The sequence below is a fragment of the Pseudophryne corroboree genome, chromosome 4 (assembly GCF_028390025.1).
Source record: "Pseudophryne corroboree isolate aPseCor3 chromosome 4, aPseCor3.hap2, whole genome shotgun sequence".
Taxonomy (NCBI): domain Eukaryota; kingdom Metazoa; phylum Chordata; class Amphibia; order Anura; family Myobatrachidae; genus Pseudophryne; species Pseudophryne corroboree.
Window position 1 is genome coordinate 554,798,028 of NC_086447.1, and position 12,345 is coordinate 554,810,372.

Genomic DNA, 12,345 nt, shown 5'->3' on the forward strand with positions numbered 1-12,345 from the left:
GATGTCTCTTCCGTTCATTCACTTTGCATTTTGTTAATTGATAAAAAAAATAAACTATTAACACTTGTATTTTTGAAAGCATTCTTACTTTGCAGCATTTTTCCACACCTGCTTAAAACTTTTGCACAGTATTGTATATCAATTCACTTACATTATTTTTTAATGTCAGTGTACATTTGACAGGCTTTAATAACACATGCTGAATTAACAACTGTGTCTTAATGCTTAATTCCATAAATAAACATCCTCTCTGTGCAATTAAAAGAGTAACAAAGAGCACATTATTGTTTCTACTTTTAATATATTTTCTTTATGTAGTGTCAAAAGGACTCTATAGTGCCATAGACACTGCATAGCATACAACAAAAAATGTAAGTATATTAGACAGTTACAGCCTTTTTTTTCAGTTACATAATATTTACATAATTGCACAAGAGACTGAATGTGAGCTTACATTCTATCACGTATTATATGTATTCTAACCAGTGCTGCAAGTATGGTAGTGTGGGCGCACTGGCGCGACCCCCTCCATCCCCCTCTGCCGTGCCAGAGCCTCCATCCCCCACCGCCGCCCGCCGCATCAACGGGCACGCCCACGTACTGTGGCGCGTCATCACTGGGCGACGCGGTGGGCCAATGAGGACCTGCCGCGTCTCCCATCCCAGAAGGCCGCGCGGTGGGGCTTTAATATGCCTGCCCGCGGCCGGAAGAGAGCAGAGCGGGATGGCGAGCGGCGTCACGGGACACGGACGTTGGCGCGGTCAGCGGAGGCGGCCTTGCGAAGACCCCGGGACTGCAGGCGGAGATCCGGACGAAACAGGACCAGGTAAGCCCTCAGTGAGGCCCCTTTTTGCTTCCCCAGGTGGCGCTGTTTCCGGCCCGGTTCCCACTGCACCACCAACGTCGGCGCTAGGCCGAGGCCCCATTGTTTGCCCCCAGTTAGGCAGGCCCAAGGCCTGAGCCACAGAGGGCGCTAGGCCCCCGTTTCCCACTGCACCACCAACGTCGGCGCTAGGCCGAGGCCCCATTGTTTGCCCCCCCAGTTAGGCAGGCCCAAGGCCTGAGCCACAGAGGGCGCTAGGCCCCCGTTTCCCACTGCACCACCAACGTCGGCGCTAGGCCGAGGCCCCATTGTTTGCTCCCCCAGTTAGGCAGGCCCAAGGCCTGAGCCGCACAGGGCGCTAGGCCCCATTGTTTGCTCCCCCAGTTAGGCAGGCCCAAGGCCTGAGCCGCAGAGGGCGCTAGGCCCCATTGTTTGCTTCCCCAGTTAGGCAGGCCCAAGGCCTGATCCGCAGAGGGCGCTAGGCCCACCATCGGTTCAGCGCATTGTTTCGTACAGCACCACCGTGCTTGCTGTTATTGTACATCATTCACCTCTTCATCCACTGTTCCATATTGTCTTGCTGATGCGCTTCCATTGCGCGCGGCCGTGTACCATTTATATTGCGATGTGCATTGCTCGCGGCTACCCACGGATCTTCCACCGGTAGGTTCTCAGGGAAAGTAGGGTATCGCTTCGGGGTTGTTGTTGTTGTTCGAAGTTTTGTTACAGGTGCTGAGACCACGACCTCTGGCTATCAAGGGGACAGGCATATACCCGGTGAGGATAATCTGTGTTGAGTCTGTTTTGCTGTGTCGTACGTGACCCCCCTCCCCCTGCTACGTTGGGCGTTTCCGTCTAGGTTGCACCCACCGTGCCTCGCACACGGGTGTAACCAGTCTGAGGCCACAAGTGCCAATGATGACCATCCTGTAGTCCGGCGCGCGTCGGCCCGATTTACTCCCCCCAGTCCCCTGCCAGAGGCTCAGCGCAGCTGCCCTTCTCGTTCAGACGGAAGCGCAGCCGACAGAGAGCGAGAGATCCGGGACCGTCACCGACCCAAGGGAGCCGGGACAGTCACTGACCCGAAGGTAAGAGTCCGCAGCAGGCGGGGTGAGTAATTCCGCTCGCGCACCTCCGGCAGCGCCACGCCCCACCCGCCAGGTATCTTACAGTGGTACTGCATACCGTTAACAAATTGCCAGCCGGTATGCAGTACCGCCGGCCTGACCGCCATGCTTGCAGCCGATGCTGTGTGAAGATGCTGGAAGATAGCAGTGCCAATAATGACAAGGGGGCACACTTCCCCTCCTTCATACATGAGGAGAAGTGGTATCAACGCACATATCATACCGCTTCTCCCCCAAAACGACAGTTCTTACATCTGCCCCAGTATATCGTATTGTACAGTAAAACTGCGGGCTTAGGGTTAATTTAATATTAATCGTCCATAGTGCTAAATCATCTTGTTGTGTGGAGGGGGAGATGGTGAGCAATAGGGTAAGTAAAATGTTGTTGACATGAGGGACAAGCTAGTGTGCAGAGTGGCTTATCAGCAGTGGTGCATGTGTGGCAGTACGGGGTGTATGGTGTACCATTGAGAAATAGGTTGCTTGTACCCCATACCGCCAAATCATCTTACTGACGCCATTTGCTGTGCATGCACCGCCAAGCAAATTACGCGATTGGCAGCGGCTCAGCGACGTGACATGATACAGCTCCATTTTTATGAGTCAGGGCTGCCAGGAGCTCGATGCTTACCTTGTGATGTCACGTCATGCTCCATACTGCGAAGACGAGCTGCTGCCAGTACAAGAAGAGGACCATGCTGGTGCTGTGGTAATACATAAGGCTGGCAATACATTGGGGACAGAGGCTGGAAAGACTGGGGGCCAGTGGCTAAAACGACGGGGGTGGGGGCAGAGGCTGGAAAGACAGGGTTTCAGGAGGCTGGAAGGAATGGACAGGAGGCTGGAAAGACATGGGGGGGAGTGGCAGAAGGCTGGAAAGGCAGGTGGGGCAGAAGGCTGGAAAGATGAAGAGGCAGGAGGCTGGAGTGACATGAAGCAGGAAGCTCGAGTGACACAGGGAGGAGGAGGCTGGAAAGACACAGAGAGGAGGAGTCTGGAATGACACAGAGAGATGGAGGTGAAACAGGGAGCAAGAGATTGGAGGTGACATGGGGCAGGAGGATGCAGTGGCAGGAAGCAGGAGGCTGGAGAAACACAGGTGGTGAACAGGGAGCAGGAGGCTGGAGATGACACAGGGAGCAGAAGGCTGGAGATGACACAGGGAGCAGGAGCCTGGAGATGACACAGGGAGCAGGAGGCTGGAGATGACACAAGGAGCAGGAGGCTGGAGATGACACAGGAAGCAGGAGGCTGGAGATGACACAGGGAGCAGGAGCCTGGAGATGACACAGGGAGCAGGAGGCTGGAGATGACACAGGGAGCAGGAGGCTGGAGATGACACAGGGAGCTGTAGGTGACACTGGGCAGGAGGCTGGAGAGACACACAAAGCGCTGGAGGGGACATAGGTCAGGACACAGGGAGCAGGAGGCTGTATGTGAAATGGAGCAGGAAGCTAGAGATGACACAGGGAGCAGGAGGCGACACAGGCAGGAGACTGGAGGGGACATGGGTAAAGAGGTGACACAGGTGGCAGGAATCTGGAATGACAGGGATCTGGTGGTGAAATGGAGCAGGAGGCGACACAGGGGAAAAAAAGCTTGAGTGACAAAGGGGGCATATCTGGAAAGACATGGGGATGGATGGGACAGAGCAGGTGGCTGGAGTGACAGGGAGCACGAGGATGAAGGGACACAGGAGCAGGAGGCTGGAGGGAACACAGGGGGTACGAGTCTAGTTGAACCTCTGTTGTATGATAATGACATTGGTTACATTCCTGCCCATGGGATTTCCTACATGAATAGTGAATACCAGCTAAAGACACCATTCAGTTGGTATTCACTATGCAAACAGCCTGCTCGGAATGTTTTTAGAACATACTGTAAAGCTGTTTGTAAATAGGCCCTCGTGAAGCAGATAACTAATTTAGCTAACAGACTGCTAAGAAACAGGGTTGGCGATGAGTGGCAACACCCCTTATGATGCATGGTCATGCCATTTTTTTTACGCATGCTGAATGACTGTAAGAAAAACTCTTACTTGTACCACTCCATGCCAGTGACAAGCTAGGCATAGGGATATGTGAAATAAAAGCTGGTAGGCAGCACAGGGCATTTGATAAGAATATTGTTGGGGAAATTACGATTGGTAAGCTGAAGCTATGCCTAGGGTGCAGATGAACCTTGCATCGGCCCTTATCTTTGCCTGATCACTGCAGCCTGTATCCTCAACATAATTGTTAGTTTAGACACCACAAAAATTATGATACAGTAATATGTTCATAACATTTTGTTTTCATTGTACCTACCTGATCAAATATTTTTAAACCAATCCAATCATTTCTTACCTACTAAATTACTTGAAGGGGGAAAGGTAAGTATGACCAGAGGAACACACCAAGAATGCCCCCTGTCACCATTATTTAATCTTTTGCAACCTAAACTGGTCCACTGTCAATGGTAACAATGACAAGCAGTTACAACACCGACACCAGGACCCTGATGTTTAAAATCCCAAAGTGTAGGAGTAACTATGCTGTCCCCTACCTCCTAACCCTCTTTTCCGGCAGCCTAACCTTAACCTCCTGCGGTTTTGCCTAGCCTTAACCCCCCCCCCCCTCCCTGCAGCCTTACCCTAATCCTCCACCCTTAGTGTTTAACCCCATCCTCCCCCTGGTGGTGTCTATCCCTAACCCCCCCCTACAGCCTAACCTTAACCTACTCCCCCCCTTCCCCGCAGCATCTGTACCCTCAAAGAAGGGAGCCGGATGCCCAAGTCCTGTCCCGCTTGCTGAAAAGAGAGGACTCTAGAGAGCTAGAAGGACTAGGGGTTGAAACCTTTGGCCGAACACCACACAACATAGGTCTGCCAAGCGCAGTGATAAATCTTCACCAAAGAAGACTTTCAAGCATTAAGCATTGTACAGATGACTTGTCTGGAAAACCTCTTTGCTCTCAGGATGGATGTCTCAAGAGCCACCCCTAACCTAGATTAAAGCACGGGCCCTGACACAGAAGATCCGGCCATAGAGTCCCAGAAAATCAGCATACAACACCCACCGTGGCCAATCTGGAGTCACTAAGATCACTGTGCCACCCTTTAATTTGACTTTGTGTAGCATCTGCAAATTCATCGAGTTTGGAGGAAAAATGTAGATGAGCAGAAATGTCCATGGCAATGTCAGAGCGTCCACTAGAAATGCAACAAGATTCCTGGTGCTGGAACGGTACCTCGGCAGCTGGTGGTTGTGCCAAGATGCCATTATATATATGCCTGGTAACTAACAGCTAACTAGTACTAGAAGACATCTGGATGCAGAGCCCACTCACCTGAATGGATGTGCTGGCAGAAACCCACTTCTCAATTCTGCACGCTGGGAATGAAGACCACTGGCAGAGCCAGAATGTGACACTCTGCCAAGACAAGGATGATTTTTTATGGCACGCAACCGCAAATACTGCCCTGTTGAATTGTTCGACTGCCCCTGGAGAAGAGACTGAGCCAAGCAAAAATCTTTGTACACCACTCTGAGTTCCAGAGAACTGATGGACAGTTGGCTCTCCTGAGCCATCCACTTTGTCCTAGGAACATCTGCTGAAAAGACACCGCCACCACCCCAAAGAATTTCCAGCTGAAGAGTGAAACTGGGCATACTCCACCATGTCGAATGTGGAGACCAAGGAAATCAGGATCTGCATGGAGGAATGGTTCGACACCTTACAATGACTGAGGAATCTGCAAACCATGGATTGCAGGGCATGAATCCTGTATGCTGGAAGGAAGACACTCTGAACCCTGTAGTCAAGCAGAGCTCCCATATGCAGCATCTTCTGAGAAGGCATCAATGTAGATCTTTGTCAATTAATAATCCACCCGTGTTACTTTAGAAGATCCACCGTCAGACGAATATGGTCTGTCAGGACATCCGGAGACTGGCCAAGAGAAGAAGGTCATCCAGATAAGGCAAGATTCTGATACGCCTTCGACAAAGGTGCACTGTCATGACCTTCATGAAAACATGAGGGAGCCGTGAACAGTCCAAATGGTAATGCTTGAAACTGGTAATGATCCAACCTCTCCGCAAATCTCAAGAAGCGCTGGTGGCTGTCTTGGATGGGATGTCCAAAGATGCCTGCAAACAGTGAGCATGCATACCTGCCTCCCCTTGTGTCCGGCTGCAGGCTCTGGAAAGGTGAGTGTGCAATCCCTCTGGAGTCCGCGTAGGAAGTCACCAACCCAGTTGCCGGTGCTGCCCACACTGGCACTATGGTTGCTGGAGTGGCAGTGACAGAGTCCAATAGGATGACTTTCACTGCCCACTCTGTAAAGATAAAATAAAAAAATGATAACAGGGGATCATTTAAAAGCAGGCCCCCTCTGCAAATGGTGCCTGCTCTTGCTGGCACCAAACTGAAAATTAGCTGGCTATGGGCTGGAGGCGGGGTATAGGGGAGAGGGAGCCCTGGGCTGCTGGGTAATTAAAATTAACAATTTGGTACCCAGACTCTCCTCTCCAGTCCCATGGTCATCCCTGTGCCCTCTAGTGGAGGAACAAGCAAATGCTATCCTTACAAACGCACCCAACATATATAACATGCTAAGAAAAGCCATCTTGAGTCCTTTACAAGCTTAACATTCAGAATGGAACTATGCAATTGGATGAGTTTTGAATGTAGCAAAATAAACATAAAAATAACTTTTTTAATCGCTAATAGAATATTAAGCACCCTTAGGGGCATATTTATCAAAGCAATCAACTCCTATCTGTAAGGCTGTGTTTAAAAAATGACAATTAGGAGTGAATTGGCTGGTACCTTAAAATTTTCTCTCTCCAAGCTTTGACAAATATCCCCATTAGTAGGGTGCATAAAGCATTTCAAAATATTCTAACATCTATTTTTAATCTTTGCTTGCCTACACAAATTATCAGCGAACTGGTATAATTTAATGTTGATCAAGACAATAAAGACTAGCCGTTTTTATTTTTTTATTTAAGGATGAGTAAATGTGTACATTACATGAAGTTTAAAACAAGTTTACAAGAATGTATTTATGTTTTCCCACAGGAGAAGGGAAGGGGTGTATTCCTGAGCACAGGAATGTAGAGAATATCAGAGAGGGAAGGGGAGGGAGGGGGGATAAGTAACTATCAAACAAATCACAAGTAATAGAAACTCTGTGGTTGTGTAATAATTCTAGCGTTGGACAGGGCCTGATCAACCAATAGGCTGATCAGGTTGCAACCTGGGGAGCGCTGGATCCTGAAGGGGGGGAGGGAGGGCGTCACCCATCGCCTGCGGGCTCACGGTACTCACTCCCAAAATTCTCGCCCTGGCTGGTTCCGTTCCAAGAGGAGCACTGCGGGTGCGGTGGATGCCAAGTGCATCATGACGTCACGCGCCGTACCCACCAGCGCTCCCAGAGCCGCTGCAGACACCGAGGGGGGAGGCCAAGGAGTGATAGTGTCTGCTGACGCGTCCAGCCAGGCCACCCCCAGCACAGTACACTGCAATCACCAGCCAGCAAGACCGTCTGGAGTCAGACCCAGTGACGCTACTTTTTTTATAGACTGCCCAATGGTAAACTCCAAGACATTATTGCCCATATCTATTAGCTACATCTATAAGGGGAGTGGGTTTGGAATATATTTTTTCTAAGGGGTTCTAGATCACATTATTACATGGGTTATGTTTGGAGTTCTGTATTTAATGATGGGGTTGCCTGGAGGATATTATGATAGAGAAAGTCTGGAGAAGCCTTTTAATGTGAATGTGTGTGCATCTACATGTGGTAGGGAATATTTATTGGAAGCTCTACTGGGGCAGGGACTGATGTGAATGGCCAAATATTCTCTGTAAAAGCACTGCGGAACATGTGTGTGCAGGAGGAGGTTGTCACAACAGTCTGGTGATGAGGATCCACCGAATGGGCGTTTGCTGGGGAAGTGGACCCAACAGCAGGGAGGAACCGAGGCGGTCGGATGTAGTTCCTTCTCATATAAGTTGGAGCTCAAGTGCTAGAGAACTAAGGGAGTTTTATTTAGTGCACGTGACTGAAAGACACTGGTTAATGAAGGCTTAACGACATAAGGAAGATTGCTAGGTTGTCGTAGCTGAAGAACTCTGTAGAATGCAGCTGAAGGATGAATGCTGAACAATCGTAACTGAAGAACACGTGGGAATGCTATTGAGGAATGAATGCTGAATAGATGAGACTGAAAAAAACTGTAGGATACTGCCGGTATGGATTCTGAATAGCATGACTGAAGAACACTGAAGATTCATTTAAAAGCATGAATGCTGGATAGTCGTGACTGAAGAACACTGACGAATAATGCTTGAGAAAGAATGCTGAACAAACGTGACTGAAGAACACTGACGTTTGCATGCTGGACCAACGTGGCTGAAGGACACTGAAAAGGTGCTAATGAAAGAATGCCGGAAAGTTGTAGCTGAAGGACACGGCGGATGCCTGGGAGGCCCTTCAATGGTAACCAGACACCTGGGGATGCCACCGGAGGGCAGGCAGCTGTGAACCGTGGATTCGAGAATTCTTTGGCAAGGGTGCAACGGGAGGCAGCGGGAAGACTTGCGGAGTGGTGGAGCTAGAGATCCCTGTAGCACAAAAAAACCACAGGAGATTCATGAGGGAGCTCAGAGCTGGAGCTTTTGCACAGGGCAGTAAAATAAAGCACTGGCAGCATGCAAGCGTGGGCTGACCACTTTTGTAAGAGGAAGCTGCCTCTGATTGGACTGAGCATTCCACAGAGCTCAGCTATTGTATGCAGTGGAACTTGGTCTCCAACATGGCTGCCCCTAGTGCTGCAGACACACAAGAGCAAGCCCCTTCCCCTGCCGGGACCCCCTGTGTCCTGCTTCCCGGAAGCCGCATTAACACTACCGACAGCCCCGCTGTAATGCATCGCCAGCAGCCAGATGGGAAAACCCCAGACCCTGGCTCCGGAGGTAAGTTCCCAGCTCATGACAGTGGTGATGAAATGACTGGTAGGGGGGCATGATCTCTGTATTGTGTGCTAATCACAAGGATACTTTCAGTGTTTACTAGAATGCTAAATACTAGTCAGATGGGGCTGGTAGATGTTAGTTTATAATTATAAACAGTTTTCATATATTTTATTTTCTATATGTGCCTGTACTATAGGGGTTGCTTTATTTGGTCATAATGGAGTGTTTTACTTGAGCAGCCTAATCATTTAGGGTTTGTTAACATTTAGCATTATAATACAATTTTGCACATTTTCAATACAGGGATCCAAGTTTCCAGAAGCTAACCAACGGACAACAAAGCTCCAAGAGCAATAAGGAGAGAATAAAATGAGTGACAAAGACTCCCACGGACCATTTAAAAAAACAGATTTTTAGTTGAATATGAGCGAAAAAATAAAAGCCACTTCTGTATTAGCCTACGGCAGCTGGAACCCTTAATCAGGCCCTGATGTTGCAGGAGCACCCGTAAGGGTAGGTTTTTGAGATGCAAAACAAAAGAAATGTACTCTCTGTTTGTAAGGCTTCCCTGCGTTATTAATTGTGTACGGTCTATATTAGTCTGATCTACATATATATTTTACCCATAACCTATTATATTTTACTTTACTACAGCATTCTACTATGGATAGAATACCATTTTAATGAATACCATTAAAAGCCAAGTTTTAGCAATATTTGGGGTAGGATGAATGACCCACAAAATGAGAGTACTTTTCTTTCTTTTTGCAAAGAAATTATTTGTCAAGAGGACTTTAAAGACCATCAATACATGCGCATCAGTGAAACTGCATCTGTTACACACAAATCTGTTTCAGGAAAAAAGACAAGAGTTTATATACTACTTCTGCTGCAGGAATTAAAATGGCATATTTTTAAAGGCAATACCTGTATTTACCTTTAAATTTAGATATAGGTGTTGAATACCCATATAAACAAAGGTGATTAATTTGTGTGTTTTTCTCTTATTATAAATATATGTTCAAGCAGGAAATGGTTACAAGGGTTTACTGGTGTTTTTGCAGTTCTACACATAGATATACCAGCATATCCAAGTAGTGAAAGTCTGCCAGAGCTAGCTGTAACTTGTAGCTCTGCAATAGTATTTAGTCGTATTTTCATTTAATGCTATTACTCTGGCCCCTGCTGCCTCAGGAGTGCCACGATGGCCCCAGTGTTATAAAAGTTGCTGCTGGTTGTTACAATGGGGAGGTTGCAGGCTCAATTTCTCCATTGTGAACTGGTTTCACATTATTACATGGGAACTCCATAGTTCTGCCAGTTAAAAATATCCATGCTAGGCTGCAATTTTACGCCATTAGGTATACACCTACATTTAAGCCACAAAATTATACTTTGCTAAATATACTGCTACTCCAATCAAACCCTAAGTCTTCATTTTTTTAAACCATACAGTGTACTTTGTAAACATACAACCACACACATTTGTCAAAGAGTTACAGGGATATGTGCACGTGAATCATTTTATTCATAAAACAAGTAATGTGGACCATACATTTATTGCCCCGATTCCCCTTTCTACTGATTCGATCTGCGGACATTTATGATTGGCGCTCCATTGAGGAATCAGGAAAATCCAACATGTTATAAATCCTGACTTGCCGGTCCCAACCATTTTTTGGTCGGAGTAGGTAAAGTTGGGGAAATCCAACATGCTGTATTTCTCTGTACCCCCGACCTGGTATTGAGGTAATTCCAAGTTGATCGCAGCAGGAAATTTTGTAGCAGTTGGGCAAAACCATGTGCACTGCAGGAGAGGCAGATATAACATGTGCAGAGAGAGTTAGATTTGGGTGTGGAGAGTTCAATCTGCAATCTAAATTGCAGTGTAAAAATAAAGCATCCAGTATTTACCCTGCACAGAAACAAAATAACCCACCCAAATCTAACTCTCTCTGCAAATGTTATATCTGCCTCCCCTGCAGTGCACATGGTTTTGCCCAACTGCTAAAAAATTTCCTGCTGCGATCAACTTGGAATTACCCCCATTGTCAGAACAGGGAATTGACTCAATACAGGCTAGATCTATGGGCCACTTTTCAAACTAGCTACATTTAAATTTGTTAAATTAAAATGTAAAGTGCATAATAGTAAATATACTCACTGTCTCCTGGATTGGTAGCACACGGTCAGCTTCTATTGTCAGTGAGGAAACCTTTGTTTCTGTGTTATCCTATACGGAGACCAAGACACACAACATTCATAAAGATCATATTTTATTGGAATAGTATAAAAAAAAGAAAATGTATTTTAATAGAAAGATTCAAATGAGTGTTAGTTCTGGGAAACATATGGGGGTTATTCAATTGTTTGAAAAGTCAGATGGGTGTCTGTTTTTTTCCTATCTAACAGACAGGAAAAAAGAGACACCCAACCGACTTTTCAAACAATTGAATTCCCCCCATGGAGTGAAAATACAATTTCATAGTAGATGAGATATGCTAAATAAGAACTGTAATCTAGACGCGCCCCAACAGAGGCTGTTGCACAGCTTTCCGTTAGTGGGATTGGAAACAGAATTGGAAGCACAGGTACAGGAAGATATGTGTTTCTTATTTAACATAGCTCACCTAACCATAACTCCCAACATTATCCTGGATCAAATCAGGACAACATACAAAAAAGGTTGCATGGTGAAGACATCATGGTGCCATGGTCGAAAATCATGGGAGGGCACAATATCCACATGGGGCATACCTAGCATATCCGAAGCTCAAGATCATCCTCAACCCACCATTTAAAGGTGTAGCTACCATAGGTGCATGCGCTATGGGGCCCAAAGCTGAGAGGGGCCACCTTCCCTGTCACAGTTACATGTGTTATATACATTTTTCACCATTTGTCGATACACAGGGGACCTCACAAACATTTGTCTCGGAGCCTACAATATATCTACCTATGACCCTGGACCTGCTCATTGTAATGTGGTATAAAATGAACTGGAGAGTATTATCATATTATATAATATGAACTGTAATGTGGCATAATAAGAAGTGGAGGCACTGTAATGTGGCACAATATGAAGTGGAGGCACTCTAATGTGACATAATATAAAGTGGAGGCACTGTAATGTGACATACTGTAATATGAAGTGGAGGCACTGTAATGTGGCACAATATGAAGTGGAGGCACTGTAATGTGACATACTGCAATATGAAGTGGAGGCACTGTAATGTGGCACAATATGAAGTGGAGGCACTGTAATGTGGCACAATATGAAGTGGAGGCACTGTAATGTGAGAAAATATGAAGATGAGGCACTGTAATGTGACATCATATAAAGTGGAGGCAATGTAAGGTGGCACAATATGAAGTGGAGGCCTGTTAAGTGGCACAATATGAAGTGGAGGCACTGTAATGTGGCACAATATG

General features: G+C 46.9%; 1 protein-coding gene across 6 annotated transcripts in view; it reads right to left on the bottom strand.

Moving 5' to 3' along the window:
• Positions 1–12,345, bottom strand: part of AHI1 (Abelson helper integration site 1) — a 688,430-nt gene that overhangs the window by 134,532 nt on the left and 541,553 nt on the right. For all 6 annotated transcript variants that reach the window (XM_063917381.1, XM_063917377.1, XM_063917376.1 and 3 more), the window contains one exon: positions 11,078–11,146. In XM_063917381.1, the coding sequence (XP_063773451.1) occupies positions 11,078–11,146 (69 nt within the window). The remainder of the gene's footprint in view (positions 1–11,077; positions 11,147–12,345) is intronic.